Source organism: Leptonychotes weddellii, chromosome 4 (genome assembly GCF_054177405.1).
Source record: "Leptonychotes weddellii isolate Sample4059 chromosome 4, ASM5417740v2, whole genome shotgun sequence".
Lineage (NCBI taxonomy): Eukaryota > Metazoa > Chordata > Mammalia > Carnivora > Phocidae > Leptonychotes > Leptonychotes weddellii.
In genome coordinates, this window is record NC_138372.1 from 122938675 (window position 1) to 122956472 (window position 17798).

General features: G+C 42.8%; 1 protein-coding gene across 1 annotated transcript in view; it reads right to left on the reverse strand.

Annotated features, from left to right (window-relative positions):
- The window catches only part of ZNF704 (zinc finger protein 704), a 229979-nt gene extending 217647 nt beyond the window's left edge, over nt 1-12332 (reverse strand). The window contains exon 1 of the mRNA XM_081816176.1: nt 11610-12332. Within this exon, the coding sequence (XP_081672302.1) occupies nt 11610-12116 (507 nt within the window). The 5' untranslated portion in view covers nt 12117-12332. The remainder of the gene's footprint in view (nt 1-11609) is intronic.
- Between the last annotated feature and the right edge of the window lie 5466 nt (nt 12333-17798).

Sequence of the window (17798 nt, forward strand, 5' to 3'; positions counted from 1 at the left end):
ATCTTCTTTATCCATTCATCTGTTGATGGACACCTTTAAATCTGTTAATATTTGTTTTATATATTTAGGTTATATATTAGGTGCTCCTAATGGGTGCACAAAGATTTACAAATGCTGTATCTTCTTGCTGGAGTGACCCTTTTATCATTATGTAATGCCCATCTTTGTCTTTTATTACAATTTTTGTTTTAAAGTCTTTTTTGTCTGATATAAGTATAGCGACCCCAGATTTCTTTTGATTTCCATTTGCATGAAACATCTTTTTCCATTCCTTCATTTTCAGTATGTGTGTGTCTTTGCATCTGAAGTGAGTCTCTTGTAGGCAGAATAGAGATGGGTCTTGTTTTTTAATCCAGTTAGCTACTCTGTGTCTTCTGATTGGAGAATTTTGTCCATTTACATTTAAAGTAATTATTGATAGGTATGTAATTATTGACATTTTATTAATTGTTTTCTAGCTGTTTCTCTCTGTTCCATTGTTCTCTTGCTTTCTTACCTCGTGGTTTAATGATTTTCTGTAATGTTATGCTTAGGTTCCTTTCTCATTTTACTTTCTGTGTATCTACTATAGGTTTCTGCTTTGTGGTTATACCATGAGACTCACATATAACAGTCTACTTTATAACAAGATAAGAGCAAGTTACGTTTGGACACATTCTAAAACTCTACCATTTTACTCCTCTTCCTCAAGTTTTATGTTTTTGATGTCACATTTTACATCTTTTTATTTTGTGTGTCCCTTAATTATTATAGGTATAGTTATTTTTATTACTTTTGTCTTTTAACTTTCACATTAGCTTTATAAGTGATTAATTCACTATATTTACCTTTACTGGTGAGAGTTTTACTTTCACATATTTTATTGTTACTAATTAGTACCCTTTCTTTTCAGCTTAAAGAAGCCCTTTTAACATTTCTTGTAAGGCTGGTTTAGTGGTGACGGATTCCTTTGGCTTTTGTTTGTCTAGACAGCTCTTTATCTCTTCTTCAATTCTGAATGACAACCTTTCTTGGTAGAGTATTCTTGGTTGGAATTTTTTCCCTTTTAGCATTTTGAATATATCATGCTACTCCCATCTGGCCTATAATGTTTTTGCTGAGAAATCTGATAGTCTTATGGGGGTTCCCTTGTATGGAACAAGCTGTTTTTCTCTTAATGCTTCAACAGCTTACTTTTTTAAAAAAATTGTTATTTAAATAAACTTTGAGTCCTAGTCCAAATTAATAGAAATTAGTGAGGTTTGGTCTTTACTAAGCACTTGTAGTTGACTTCTGAAGTATACACAAGCTATATGAAAGTGTTTATGAAAACTGCATTTCATATTGTTTTTAGAATTTACTCCAAAATAAAGTCTTCTCTCTTTAAATTACCACTGTTGCTTAAGTACCAATTCCAATTATTTTTAAAGTCTGTTGATCCCCACTGTTTTCTGCAGTGTTTGACAAATATCTATGTCATTTGATACAAAATTATGATAGATTAGGTAGACAGATGATAGATAGATAGAAATTGCCCCATCTTTTCTGAGGCTTATTTTCCATAACTATAAATGGGGATAATAATATCCACCTTCCAGATTACAAAGAGGGTCAAATGAAGTTAACTATGAGGGCCCTCTATAAATTATAATGCATTAAATGTTGTGTAATACTGATATAAATATTGAACAGTATCCAATAAAGAGTCTTTATACAAAGTATTCAGTGTTCACAAATACTTAACCCCCTTTCTGCAACAGTCATACTGTTGTTGACAGAAAATGTGTCAATCGTAATGTCCTAGTGATTTTATATGTCCTTTTCATTTAGACTATTCCGATATTTTAAATCATTTTTCCTTTAGAATGTGGAAAACATATCATTGAATACATTTTCCTGGGTGTAAACATCTTGTGGTTTTCTGTTCCCTCGGCACTTTTTAATTCTGTTATGATAGCACCCCTCACACCTCCCATCTCTTCCACTAGATCAATAGTGGAGCCTGATTTACCAAGAAAGGTAGTGTTCTCTACCAGTTTTTAAATTTCACACACAAAAATGGTATTCACAGATATACAAGTGAAAATTTACCACATGAATTACTCTCTTTTTTTTTCAGAAATTTAATACTGAAAAAATTATCAGCTTTATGAGGGGAAATATCTTGAAGACTGTATGACCCACAAACGACTTTTTAAAAAATTTATTTATTTATTTTTTTTCGAGAGAGTGTGTGTGAATGGGGGGGGAGGGGCAGAGGGAGAGAAAGAATCTTAAGCAGGCTCCAAGCTCAGCACGGAGCCTGATGCCGGGCTCAATCTCACAACCCTGAGATCATAACCTGAGCCGAAATCAAGAGTTGGACACTTAACTGACTGAGCCACCCACGTGCACCCCCCACCCCAAACAACATTTTAATCTTTATCTGCACAGGTGACAATTTATTTCTTTAATAATGCAGTTTTAGTCATTTATCCCAAGTATAAGACCCTTATCCATGGATTTCTCATTTATAAAAATAATTATAAACCAGTATTTCCTAAAATGTACCCCAAGGAAAAGATGCTCCAGAAAAAAAAGGCTCTGTAATCTAATAAATATATAAATGCCACAACCTATATTCACCTTCTCAGAAACTCAAAATGGCTCTTGGTATCTATGATCAATAACTTCTTTATAGGTATATGAGTGTTGTATTACTCTCCCAATTTCCTCTATGTTTAAAATATTTTGTAACTTAAAAAAAAAAATCTGTGTCTGTTTTTAACCATAACTTCTCCCAAGTTGTTTAACCACAGTGTCCTTTTCTCCTCCTTCTGGATATCTCCCCAATAATAGAAGCAAGTAGGTACAAGAGTTTAAAGGTACACTTTAGGCTACACATCCCCATCTACTGAAAAAACAAAGAATGACTTCTTCACCAAACGAAAGTACAACAGGTCCCAGACACAAATGCAGAGGAGGATGGGAAGGGCAAACCCACACCTCAGAGATTCTTAGCCATATGCAAGTTAGAAGTGGTGGTGGAAGGTGACATCTCTGTATTTCTACCACAGCTTTTAACAACACCTATTGAATGTATATGGTAAGGCTCTTCTCGCCCCTTTGGATAGTAGCCAGATTTACTTCAATGTAAGAGCCATAGATCCGAATAGACTGATGAACCTAAGAGATAGAACACCTCTGTCCTCTTTGCACAAGTTGATAAATGACTCACAGCTTCCTGAGATGAAAAGGAAGATTCAAGCTCACCACATATACGATGAAACACCAGAGTTCAGATGAACGAAGTCACTTCAGGAAGTAGCTTTCTTAAATATCTCCATAGCATGGAATAAGGAGAAGGTTGTAATAGTCAAAATAACTGTGAGATTTGGGATTCTCAAGCAAAATATTACAAAAGATTCCTTTCTGAAAGCATAAACGAAATAAACTGCCATCCGTATCAAATTTCAGGAGGTCTCTGGGTCACATTCAATAATAATAGGCAATGACAAGACAATATTATCCCAATTTTATAGATGCTAACACTGAAGCATAGAGACATTAAACCACCTGATAAAGCCACGCAACTATTAAGGGAAGATGGCAGAATTTGAACCCAGAGCCTGTTATATCCCTTCCTCATCTACAGAGAGGTAACAGTGGAATGAGGGGTAGCCAGCAGGATCACCTGCTTTGACTCAAACCTGTTCTCTCCCATCTCACTAATGAGCCCACAATGAAGGTCACACTAATGGACTAAAATTATTCTGTCTGCAGGTTTTATATATTTCAAGCACACAGGCTCTTTAAAAATTGGATTTAATTTAAAATGTTGGAGCACTTTTGACATTCACTTATTTTGATGAGCCATCCCCAATTAGTCTGAATCAGGGAGATTTTACTTTCACTTAACCTTCCATCATGACAAGAACATAAGGAAAGCAAGTGTGTCACTGGTAACTGTAGGGAAGCGTCAAGACAACACACTCTAAGTCGGTCCTCATGGAGCAACATACAGGTAGTATCCTTTTATTTTCTTAGTACCTCAAGGCCCATGGTGTTCCACAGGACGAACATACCCCTCTTGGATGTTACTGCAAACTTTTTACCCTGAAATTACAGACCTGCCTTCAAAACTCTAGAGTTGAGCCTATTACCCCTACATATAAACCGTAACACTGGATTTTCCAAAACAGTATCTTCAATGAAGTGTAAAAATTTAATCACTCTAATTCTACTACACATATCTCAGAGTTATATTCTGTTCCACTTCATCCAGTAAGTGAGAACATTCAAGGTTATTTGCCAAATTCAGTGATTTAAACTCATGCATAGACTAGCTTCTCAGAAATCACCTCCTGGCCAAACCATAACATCTTTTTCATATAGATTGTTTGGCTACCATTGCTTTAGGGTAGATATCAAAATTGCATCCCAAATTGTGGGAGCCAAATAAGGTCTCTCAGTAGATCTAATCTTTGTCTTAGGGATAAGGAGGGAAAAGGGCTTAGAATTTCTTTATGGACAATTTGGCAGGAATTTGTTAGACTGTGGGCTCCCTGAAGGTAGGTCTTATTCACTGTTATTTTCCACATGTGGATTAGGAACATGATAAACAATAGCCCACAATAAATGCCTACTGAGGGGATGGACAGGAACATGAACAAGCAAACCAAAGAAAGTCATCCTTATTTCAATGATACAGATTTGGCTGGGCCAGAAGGCTGGTTATGATAGCCTCAGAATATTCTCAAATATTTCAGAAAGCCTAATGGAAACTATGCATTTACCTTACGATGAGGTTGCACAGGGCAGCTAAAAGGTCAAATTTCTTCTACTTTAGCACACTTGATATCAAGTCACTGTGACAAGACCAGTTGTTCCGTGTAGGTCGGAAGTTGGGGAGGAAAATGCTCCCATGCTTCTCCTCTCCGAGCCCTTCGTGAGGTGGAAGACCCAGTATCTGACTGGGACAGGTTTACAGATGAATAGGGTCTCTGTGTTTTAGGAAGTCAAGCACAGTAGCTCTCTCTGACTCCCCGCAAAGGGGCAAGGGTAAGAAGATTTGGGGTAAGGCGTGACTTCTCGATTTTCCTCCTCTTTTTTCTAACGCTTCCACAGTCAACCAGTAGTAAAATTTTGGTGGAGGAGGAGAGGTCCTAGTTGAGGGCTGAGTACACATGTCCGCTGGAAACTACACAGGGATGGAGGACTGGCCCAGGCAGGATTCCCAGCGGGTCCTGCCCAACTTATCACAAGCTACCATAGCCACAGCGAGGCCACCTCTACCTGAGGCACTTACTCTAGGAGGAACATTCTAAAAATAGAAGTTGATAAGCAGTGACAGATCACTTCAGAAAGTTGTGATTTCTCTAGCCACAATTCTGAGGGAGTGAACTGCAGAACATTCCCAGGCACAAGAAACCAACCCAGAAAGGAGGGCCATAACTTGGGGTTGGCAGATCAGGGTGCTAATACTGGCCCACCGAACTTGCTAAGCAGCCCTCTCTGGACAAGGCATTCCACCTTTCATGGTCTCCGTGTCCTCAGTGGTCAAATGAGGGTATCGGATTACTAGATAATCTCTGTTTCCCTTCCAACTCCAGCAGTCTACGATTCAGTGAATGACAACTTTGTCTGGTATCTTAAGCACATGCCTTTCACTCGAGCCAACACAGACCATTTGCAAGACACATGCTTGTTAGCAAATTGGAATTCAGTGTTTGCTGCACAGAACCTGCCAAAGGATTCTTAAAGTCATCTGATATTCAAGATAGAGTCTAAAGATGTGTTAACCATCCCTGAAGAGCTGGCTCATGGAAAGCAGATTCCATTCAATTAATATTTATTGAGCACCAAAAGTGGGGACGTTGACATATATTATCTCATTTAAAAGCCTTTCTTCACAGTTTTTCAATAGATGTAACCCAGATAGAAGCACTAGCAGTCTTTCCTGTCCAACGTTTTCTTAAATTTATTATGCCAATAAATTATCGATCCCTTCAGATGCTTCCTATCCTTACACTAACACACAGCATCACAGAGCACAACCCTGGACCTTATCATCTCTGCCCCTACTGTTTTGCTTCATTGTGTAACAACTTACTAGGGAATCCTTCCTCCATTTGACAGTGTTCTTGTATTTTTTAAATTAAACCCTGGATAAAGATATTGTTTACTGTGCTACTTAGTATTTCTTACATAGGAGCCCAGGAGATTCACTTTTTTGGGGGAGTAGAAGGTGGAATCTTGCCACTGCAGATAAATATGTAAGTTTCCTTTGATCAGAAACTGAAAACTGTAATACAAAGTTTTTCTTGTTATCTCATTTAAAGCCTAAATTAGTGCCATTATAATAATCGAGCAGTATATCTCAGATACTTCATAGCATCTTGTCCTCAACCTCCTTAGCCATCCCAAGTCCTCCTGGAAATAAATGGGCAAATCAATTATGGGAGATTCCAGTCTGGTGACTAAAAGCACAGGCCATGGATGTGAACCACGCTCCCACTTGTGGCTACTCTACGTCCGCTGTAGTATTTCATTTCTGAGTCAGTGTCCTCGATTGTGGAGAATGGGGCCCTACTTATTCCAAAATCATCATTTCTAATGAGACCCTCCTTTATATAAAGCATTTAGTATAGTTCTTGGCTCATAAATATTTGGCAAATATGTATTCATATTAATGATATTTTGGAATCCAAACTGCTCTGCATTTTATTCCCATTCTTTTATTGATTTTATTGGTTAACTCTTTGTTTTCTCCAAGCCACTGACCTATGGCCTTTTCACCATCCCTCACCCCTTTCCTTTCCTTACTTTTCTTAAATCCCATAGCCCATCATTATAGTCACAGCTGTGCCACCTTCCTCAACAATATGTTCTTCTCTTTCTTTCCTTTGCTCACCCACCTGGCATAACCCTATCCCTGCTGAATCCTGCTCTCTGCTTTGTCTACAAAGAGACAGTAAAGTGTAAGGCATCGGGGGATAGTTCTGGAGTTCAAATTCCCAGGGCTCAAACACCTGCTCTGCCACCTAATACCTGTGTATCTTTAAGTTGCTTATCACTTCTGTAAAATGAGGATGATAATAATAATGCCTGACTCCTGGATATGTAATGAAGTTGAAATGACACTATACACTTAGACTTGTACTGACCATAGTATGCACTCAATAAACATTATTTATTATTATTGCTCCACACATGAGTCAGTGGAATGAATTTGGAAAAAATCACATACCTAGACAGGCTGCTTGCACCATAAATGGAAAACCATAGACATCAGATGGGCCCTTGATACTATCTAGAAACTCTATTTGCTTTCTCAGTATGTTTGTTCTCCTACTCTCCCACAGCACTGTGCCATGCCTTCAACTCTTACTTTAACTCTCCTCCACTCTCAGCTGATGACCTCCCCTCCTGCTGCATGGGGAAAATAGAAGCCATAAGACAAATACTACTTCATCTGACCATCAACCAATATACAACTACCCACATCTGGACCTGTTTTCTCCACCTTCTCTTTAATTCAATGGAAGAAATTTCATTGCTTCTGTCAAAGGCCAACCCCTGTACTTGGGTTACAGGTCTCCTCTACTGTGACTTTCCCAAGAATGTTCCTCACCCGCCTCCAAGGCATATATATATACCCTGTATATCTCCTTCCATTAAGTGGAACTCATGACCCACTCCTAACCAATAGAATATGGCAAAAATGATGGAGTATTGTTCTTATCATTACAGGGAATTATATGAGACTTTACCTCGCTAAGACAGGCGCTAAGATTCCCCTTGCTGGCTTAATGAAGTAAGAGGCCATGTTGAGGAAGCTCAAGTAACAGAGCACTGTGGGAAGTAGAGGTGGGGGAAAGTGTATCTAGGAGCTGAGGGCAGCCTCCAGGCAAAAGCCAGCAAGAAGCTGGGACCCTCAGACCTAGATGCAAGGGAAAGAATTCTGCTCACAGCCTCAACAGACTTGTAAGTGCGTTCTTCCCCAGTTAGGCCTTCTGATGAAAATACAGCCCACTTAATACCTTGATTGCAGCCATGTGAGACTCAGCAGCAGTCCAATTAAGTGGAACCTCGACTCCTAACCCATAGATACTGTGAGAACTGTTGTAAGCCAAAAGGTTTGTGGTAATTTGTTATACAGCAATAGAAAATGAAGGCATCCCCCCCCGCCAAACACAGCAAAAAATTCCCATAATGCTGTAGTACCTATTCTAAAGTCTACCGTATCCTATCTTTAAAAAAAAAAAAATCTAGACTATATGCCCTCTAGGTATTCCCCCTTCTCTCTGCTCTCTTTTCCAACAAAACTTGTTAAAATAGTTTTTCATATGTCTCACTATGTCCTCACCTCCCATTCACTGCTCTGCCCACTGCATTCACATCACTGCCTTCACATTCTTTTGTCTAGAATACCAATAAGTTCCACATTATTTCATCTAAGTGGATATGTCCCTATGCTTATCTTACTCAATATCCCAGTAGTATTCAACACAGCTCACCACTCTCCACTTTTAGAATGATTTCCTCCCTTGGCTTACAGGACTTTACATTCTCTAGTTTCCTTCAACTTCTCTGGCTACAGCTTCTCGTCCATCTTTGCTGGCTTCTCCTCCTACACCCAAACTTGAACAGTGCTGTGCCCAAGTCTGGCCCAAGGCTGTCCTCTCTTGACCTACTGCACTCCCTTTCTAGTCCCCAGCTTTAAATGATATCAACATGCTGCTGACTCCCCAGTTTTTCTCTCTAGCCCTGACCTCTCCCCTCAGCTCCACAACCTACAGCCAGCTGCCCAATTACATTCCCATTTCCATGTCTAATTGTCATCTCGGATTTAACATGTCCAAAAGGAACACTTGATTTTTCTTTCACAAAAATCTGTTGTGTCCCCAGTTTTCCCAATCTCAGCAAATGGCACATTTAATAAACCTTTACATTGGGGCTTCTCACTCCTTCACCCTCCCCCCTAATCCATCAGCAAGTCCTTGCAGGTCAATCTTCACAATAGATGCTGAATTTGTCTACTCTCTAACTCCACTCCTGTCAACCCAGTACAAACTGCCCTCACCTCCCACCTGGACTGTAGCAACTGCCACCTAACTGGTCTCCCTGCTTTTCCCTGCTGTCCTCTACAATCCATACAACAGGAATTTTTTTAAAAAACACAAACTACCTTATGTGCCTTTACTGCCTAAGACTTTCCAAAGACTTCATACTCTACTTTAAAAAGCCCACCAAGGGGCACCTGGGTGGCTCAGTCGTTAAGCATCTGCCTTCAGCTTAGGTCGTGATCCCAGGGTCCTGGGATCGAGCCCCGCATCTGGCTCCCTGTGTGGGAAGCCTGCTTCTCCCTCTCTCACTGCTTATGTTCCTTCCCTCACTGTGTCTCTTTCTGCCAAATAAATAAAATCTTTAAAAAATAAAAAAATAAAAAGCCCACCAAGCCCTAGGTTGCTCGCTCCTATCTGCCTCCCTGACATATCTCATACCTCCCAAGTTCTAGTCATACTCATCTTTTTCTCCTTCCTACCTCAGAACTTTTGCAATTGCAATTCCCTCCACTGGACAGATCTTCCCAAGCTACATGTCTCAGGTCTCAGATCAAATGTCCCCTCCTCAGGGAGGTCTACCTCATAGTAGTAGCTTTCTCTTCTTCCTCCTAGACTCTGATACCATTATTTCCCTCATAGCATGCATCACAATCTCAAGCACCACACTTATTTGTTTGTTTGTTTATTTGATTGTTGCTATAACTCCTCTTACTAGATTTCAGCATCTGGAAGGTGCTCACTGCTATGTTCTAGAATAGCACCTGGCACCTAGGAGATGCTCAATAAATATTTGAATAAATAAATGCATAAGTATATACAGAAGTTGTTGACATTTTATATGCATTAGAATAAAATGATCCACTATATTCCATTAGAAAAGCTCTTCAGATACAGTGTCAAGATGCCATTTAAACAGTAAAAAATGAAAAGAATTATACCTCAAACTATTCAATATATACATTACTAAAAAGCTATAGGCCCACAAAAATGTTATAAAATGAAGCCCATTTTTTAAAAAAGTTAACAGAAATCTGTTTGGAGATAACAGTCTTTTTTGATAATGTGAATGACCACACCCTAGTTATTCTGTTTCTATAGGTGTGATTTTTTTCCTACATTGGGTTTACTTTGATCAAGCATAAATTATAATTTTTCTGTTACAAACTACAAGCCATTAAGACATATTTTCAGTATTGCTGGACTAAAACACTAAGGAATCACTACTCTCGTTACTCAATGTCACTGATGCCGTGTGACTTGCAGGCTTTTTAGCAGACCATGGTAAATGAGTGTGCTCACGGTCTGGATTCCAACAAGCAACTGTCAAAAACTATCATCCCCAATGACTACTTGCTAAAAATTTCTCACTCCTAGAGCTGGTACTTCCAGGGTGGTCTAGGAAAGAAATTTGTGCCTATGTCTATTCTGGGGATATTCTAAATGCTGATGTGTAGCATTTCTTTGGAATTGCAATTTCATGCTTTGAGGAGTGCTTTTTTTTTCCCCCAAGCCCCAGAAGATAAATAGTCTCTATTAAGCTCACTTGTTTATGTATTTTTTTTCTTCCTGATACACCACTATCCTCTGAAAACTCCAGTAAATAGTTACTCAGTTGATTTTAAGAACCACTCTCGAGAAAAAGCACTAACTTCATCGCCTACCACTTGCTGCCCTCAAAACTTCTTAGCAACATACACTGTGCATGAACCTCAACGTGGTTTGTTTTGTCCAATCGCATGCCTGAAAGCCCAGCCAGTCAGTTGTGTAATAATAAACCCCTTATCTCCTGAAGATACACAAACGGAAAGATCTCAGTGCTTCAGTGCACAAGAGACTTCACTAGAATTCTCAGCAGAAACTCACATCCATTTTAAATGCCAAATTACCCCCACTTTTCCCGATTTCCTCTCCCCTCCCCATCTGCAATTCTGAGGAGGGGAAAAAACCCAGAATGCTAAACAATGTCGAGTTTAAAGGGGAGTGGGGGGCGGGCAGTGCCAAAAGCTGCCAGCAAAATGCATTTAGAAACCAAGGGCTTGGTTTTCGCTTTGGGCTTACCGGTTCCTTTACAAACATCTGTGATGGAAACTCATCAACAATTGTTCCTGGATGAAGAAGGGATTGAAAGATTGACAAGAGAAGCTGCTTGCTAGTTTCAATAAGCTTGACTAGCCCTCAAAATAAGGAGGACACTCCTGCTTCCTCCGCGAAGAATAAAATCTCACCCCCTCCTACCTCGCGCGTCCCCACCGGGCGCAAACCCGCGCCTACCTCGTCCCATCTCCAAGTTCCCTGCCTCGCCAGGGAGAAGTGTCCTTTCCCTGCACCCACACCAGACAAGCAACCCGACCCGGCCTTTGAGGCACTGGGGAGCGACCGCCTCGGAAAGGTGCTGGGGGCCCGAGGTGTGAGCTCATCAGTTCCCTCGCTCTGCCGCCGGCGCCGCCTGACACACCCCTCCCGGCCCGGCCTCCACCGGTCGCCAGTCCCCGACCTCAGCCCGCGCGCCTCGCCCGGGGGCCCGGGCCCGTCTCTCTCCCCGGGCTGGCGGGTCCCGCGCGCGCCGCCGTGCCCAGCACGCACCTTCAACGCGCCCCGGGCCGGGCCCTTGGGGACCGCACGGCCGGGGCCGAGGGGCATGAAGCGCTCCTCGCTGTCCTCCTCGTCGTCGTCGCCGTCCACCACCTCGACGACCACCTCCTCGTCCTCGTCTTCCTCGTCGTCATCCTCCTCCTCCGCGCCCCCTCGGGGCTTCTCCTCCACCCGCCCGAGCCCCCTCCGCCGCCTGCTCCCGCCTTCCTCGTCCTCGTCTTCCTCCCCCAGAAGCAGCAGCACGGGCGACGAGGCGGCGGCGGCCCCGGCGGCCCCGGCGGCCCCGGCGGCCCGAGGGGGGCCGGTCCCGGCGCTGCGCGGCGGCGGCAGCGGCGGCCTCCAGCTCTCCGGGGCCGGGGCCGGGGCCGGGCCCGGGCCGAGGGGTGGGAGGCCGGGCAAGGTGCCTTCCCTGGCAGGCGCGGCTCCGGGCGCCTGCAACGCGGCGCCTCCCCGGCGGCTGCCCAGGCTGGAGCGCTTGGCTAGACGCCGCGCCTGCATGCCTGACCGCGGGCTGCCAGCCGCGGCGCGGAGCCGGAGAGTTTGTCACCTCCTCCTCCTCTTCCTCCCCCGGGCGGCCGCAGTGGTCGCAGGCGCCCCGGGCGCGGGGCTGCGGGGGGCTGCGGGAGCCGCCTCCCCGGGCTTGCAGCTGCCACTGGCTGCAGAGGCGCGGGCGCCGCCTTCGCTGGACCGGCCCGCGGGGACGCCGGCGGCCGGCGGCTACGGCGGGGCGGCGCGGCGGCCGCGGGCGGGGGTGGGTGTGAGCGAGCGGCGCGCTGCCGCCTCCTCCGCCGCCGCCGCCGCCGCCGCCGCCGCCGCTGCCGCCTCGGAGCCGCGGGCCGCGCTGCGCTCCATGCGGCCGGCGGCCGGGCCCGCGCGCGCCTCTCCCGGCCCGCTGCGCCCGCGCGGTGCTGGCCTACAGCTGCCGTCCCTCCGCGCGAGCTGTTTGTGTTGTGTGTTTTCCACCACCGCCCCCCTCTTCGCGAGCCATTCCTCGCAGCTCCCCGGTCCCCCCGTTCAGACAAAACCCGGACTGGATTTATTTCCCCTACCCTCAGCCTCCGCAAATCTGGTGCTTCTCAGCCTTTGGCCCAGACGCTGGGGCAAGCGCTACCCCGCAGCAGATTATTCCTCCTGCTGGGTGGACGGAAGACTTTGCTGGAAGTAGGGTTCTTGGTCAAACTCAGACTTTGAAGGAAGTAAATTTGCCCGCAAGTCATTTTCATGGTCTCTGCTGTGCATGCGACTACTCTTGACCTTACGTGAAACAGGAGAAGGTGTATCAATCTGAGATTTGGGGCCACTTCCTAATACGAATCATCAGACTCATTTGCGTTTTCGAGATACTGATTCATGACAGTGCCTGCTGATCTCTCAGTCGCTTTGACCGCACCGTTCTAGGCCCTGCCCATTGGGCTCTCTGGGCGACGTGCTAACTCTCTTAAGTCTTTGAGCTTTCCTGTCTGCATGTTTACCTTAAGTGCCTGATTATTAAGGGCTACATTCCTAGCTTTCAACTCTCACCATCCAGTCCGTAGACCACTGGCACTATCGAGGCCTTTGGAGAAACAAACTGGGGCAAGAGTTCCAGATTGCCTGAGTTTGTTATTTTTTAAAAACTAATATGAAGTAAGAGTCTGGAAATCAAGCACATAACCATATAACTAATGACACTGTCACTTTCTGAGGATTTCTAGGTATGATAAAGAAAAGTCAGGTGCTACCGTTTGGGATTAGGATATATAATAAGCCATACTCTTTACGTACAAATCATTCGCCAAATTCCATCTTTGTAGTTGAGGTCTGAGGAGGATGTAACTCACCAAATGCTCTGGCAGGTGCCTCCACGAGGCTAGTGTAAAAGATGTCCTCACCCTCAACTTCCTTTCACTGTAATTACTGTAGGAGATTTAACATCAGGTGCCCTTTTAGACACTTGAAGGGAGCTCATTAGATGCTCACTTACGGTGTCTTCCAACTGTTGAACATTTCCACTGGGATGATGACAAAGATTCTAAAATGAACTTTTTGTTCTCCCTGAATCAGATTAGCTTCCTGATATACCTATTTCAGGTAATGATACTCTCATTTAATCAGGCCCAAAATAGCGGTATCATTTTAACTTCCTTCTCTACTTTATCCCTAGAGGCAGTTGCCCACAAGTCCAATCCACTGTTCTTTCTGAAATGCCTCTTGCATCCACCCTTCCTTTCCATTTCCAAAGTTCCTACGTGTTTCAGTGTTTTGTGACTTCAAAAGTGAAAGTTGCTAACAGAACTCTCTACACGCAGTTTCTCAGCGACGCACCTCTCCTAAACCCCCTGCAGACACCACCACCAGACTCATCTTCCCCAAACTCCAATTAGATTATAGCATTTCCTGGTTGAAATTTTCATTTGGACTTATTCTATTCAAGAATTCAGAGAGAGAAAATAGTTTGAGCATTTTAACAGATGGGTGTGTTTGATCCAAGCATGGAACAGCAGGGGCCAGCCAAGAAGTGAACTTATCAGTATTAGTGAGTGTTTCCAAAGAATAAAGAAGGGTCACTGAAGTGGCTTCATCCCAAATGCAAGAAATTTACCTTGGTAGTTGGGAGATGATTTTAGAGAGAGGCAGCAGGGTCTTTCTCTGACCAGGAAGAATAAAGATCAGGGGCAAGGACTTGGCTGACAGGTATGGGCAGGGTGATAGAAGGGAACAAAGCTGTGAGACAAGTGGGCTAGAGGAGCCAGTGGTCCCGGGAGCCAGAGTGTCTGGGTTTGAATCCTGGCTCTAGAACTTACCAGCTATATGCCTTTACTCACCACCCCTCTCTGCCTCAGTTTCCTCATCTGTAAAGTGGGGATAATAGTAGCACCTACCTAATAATAAATTTCTTTTGTAGGATAATGAGTTAATGTGTGCAATCATCTTAGAAGAGTGCCTAGCACAAGGAAGGTCTATATAAAAGCTCATTATATTAAATATAGTGATAGCAGTCTATAAACACAAAGGCTTGGGTTACTCTCAAAGAATAACAGGGTAGCTCTCTTTTTAGTAAACTCGGAACTGTCAATAACTAGCAAGAACAATGCTTTTAAAGCCAGACTACATCTTACCAAGGGGCTATGGTCAGGCCAAGGATAAAGCTTTTTGTGTCTGAAATTGCCGTAGATGAAAGAAAGTAAATGTTTTCCTGAGAACTGAGCAGAAAAACAGAGTTAAGTGAGCCAGTGGTTGTATTTGTGGATTAGTAGAAGAGGTACTAATTTACACCATTGTACTTTCTTTCAAAACTGCTATATATGCTTTGAGATCAGCTTGTTCTGTCTCCCAGGGTACCTCCACAGAGCTCGCACACACCCATTCCCCAGCCCCACTGGGCCCGAGAGACTGCCCTCTGAATGGGAGAAAAAGATTGGCCTTAATATTGGGACCATTAAGTGCAGGCTAATGTCGCAAAAGCAATTTGGCTCAATCTAGGCTTTGAGGGATGAGAAGGATCTAGATGGGCAAGGAAAGCAGCGTTGTGCAGGCCACTGAAGACCAACCTCATGACATAAGAGGACATTTAATGGGAAGTAAAATCAAATTACCTAATTCATCAGGAATCAAGAACTATCTCATGATGTGAGCTCATGGTGCCCTGTGCTCGTGGACTCAGAAGTCAAAAAATATCTCAAGGTGCCAAGCAAATGGGGAGGAGTCATTGCTGCTTTGTCCCCCATGTTCCCTAAACATAACACATTTTTACTTCCCCAAACTAGGATGCTTCCCACTAAGGATGAGGCATGTCTCTCGGTCATAGGATAAGGAAGACACCTTCCAGACAGTCTGATTTAACACATCATCAGATGAAACATTCCATCATTCTTTCAATAGGCCAAGTGCCAGGCTCTGTTCTGGGGATTGGTATGCAGCAGTGAACAAAATAACCCTCAGTGGGGAGGGAAGTAGACAATAACCAAAGAAAACAAATGAATTACATGGTTTCACAGATTTAATAATGTTAAAGAGAAAAAGAAAGCAGAGGAGGGGATAAAGAGTGCTAGAAGTTTAAAATAAAGAAATAAATAATATTTAATGTTTAATTTCTTATTTTTATTAATTGATAATTATTACATATAATTATAATTATCTATAATTATATTTATTATGATTTATTTTATGTATTGAATATATAATATTTCATATATATTGAACATAAATAAGTGTATTAAAGCAAACATAAGAATAATATGGGGAAAAGTGTAAAATTTGAATGAGAATGTGCAGCAGTGACCACGTCAAGCCTTACATTGAACTCCATCTTCTTAACCTTGGATAGGATTCATTCTCCTCTGGGAGAACCTGGGCTGCAAACAGTGTGAGAAACACTGATGAGGAAGACTGAGAATGGGCTTTGCAGTAAGAACCACTCCATAACCACAGAACAACTTCGCTGCCTCGTGCCTCGTTTCTTACAATTCTTTTTTTTTTTTTTTAAAGATTTATTTATTTATTTGAGAGAGCGAGAATGAGAGAGAGAGAGTACATGAGAGGGGGGAGGGTTAGAGGGAGAAGCAGGCTCCCCGCCGAGCAGGGAGCCCGATGCGGGACTCGATCCTGGGACTCCAGGATCATGACCTGAGCCGAAGGCAGTCGCTTAACCAACTGAGCCACCCAGGCGCCCCTCGTTTCTTACAATTCTTAAACCTTGGCGTTCTGAGCCCCAAAAATACCCAGAGCATTTTTTTAAAAACACGTATCTGAGAAACTATAGCCAAAAAAAAAAAAAAAAAATCAGGCTCAGTTTGACATTCTGTTCAATTTTTAAAAATTCAGTCTTCAGAGAAACAATAATCATGACCCCCGAATCAGATTTGGCTATCCAATGAGGCATTGCCATAACCATGACAGAAATACAACAGACTTCTACTCATCAGCAGTAGCTCTTGCATATCTTTGTCAACTTTCAGCCATTGGATTCCTTGCGAATGGTAGCTCCTTCTAAAAGTTACTTTAAAACTAAAAGTAAAATTTTGCCCTTTAAACAGTTTATAAAAGTAAGATTAGGTTAGTTTTTCCACACTTCTGGGAAACTTAAAAATGATTTCATATGATGACTGTCATCCCACCATATGAAAAATAGATTAAGGCTAAGAGAATCACTCATTTATTACAACCTTGGGGCTGAAAGCCTGTGTAAGTCAGGCAACAACCTCCACCCAGATAAATGTTTCTTCCATGAGCAATTAAGTTAAGCCCTCTTTAACAACACAATGTACTTTCCCCGTGGTTCTTTAAAATACCTCTCAGAGTCTTGAATTTTTTTTAAAGATTTTATTTATTTATTTGACAGAGAGAGACACAGTGAGAGAGGGAACACAAGCAGGGGGAGTGGGAGAGGGAGAAGCAGGCTCCTTGCTGAGCAGGGAGCCCAATGGAGGGCTCGATCCCAGGACCCCGGATCATGACCTGAGCCGAAGGCAGACGCTTAACAACTGAGCCACCTAGACGCCCGAGTCTTGAATTTTTTTAAGCAAGTATAAAAATGATAGAATAACTGTCTTTTTAAATGTAATAAATATTTGCTATTTTGGGGTGTATGTAGTCTATGTGTGTGTATGATCTCATATTGTCATCTCATATTGGCACTTTAAAGCAAAGGACAGAATACTGGACGGGTGTCCCAGAGACTTGAGTTCAAATTCTATTCTGGGGATTCCTAGCCATGGGAAACTAGTTAAGTCCCCTAATCTCTGCAGGGTTCACAACTCTAAGATGAATGAACTGTAGGTCTTCTGACTCTTGAGTTCCATGATGTGATATTGACCTGAAGTCTGTTTTATGATTAAGCCAAATGCCCATTATTAAAATCCACAAATGGAGTCTAACATATATGCCTACAAAGGTATGTACATGTTTATTTTTACATGTATGTATGTATGTATTTCTGTTTATTTATAGACATCTCTTCAAAGCTATTTTGAGATGCTGTATCTTAGGACCACAATCTCTGTTTCTATCAACATCACCCTTAATTTCAGGGGCCATCCCTGCTTTTCTGGGAATGCAAAAATTATGAAATTATGCATATACTTGCTACCATCTTATTTTACTAGCTCTCTCCTTGGTAAAAAGATGCCCTAATGGCTATAAACCAAGTAGTTGCTCTTTTGTGTTATTCGTATTAGTGTCCCTTTCTACAAAGTGAGGATT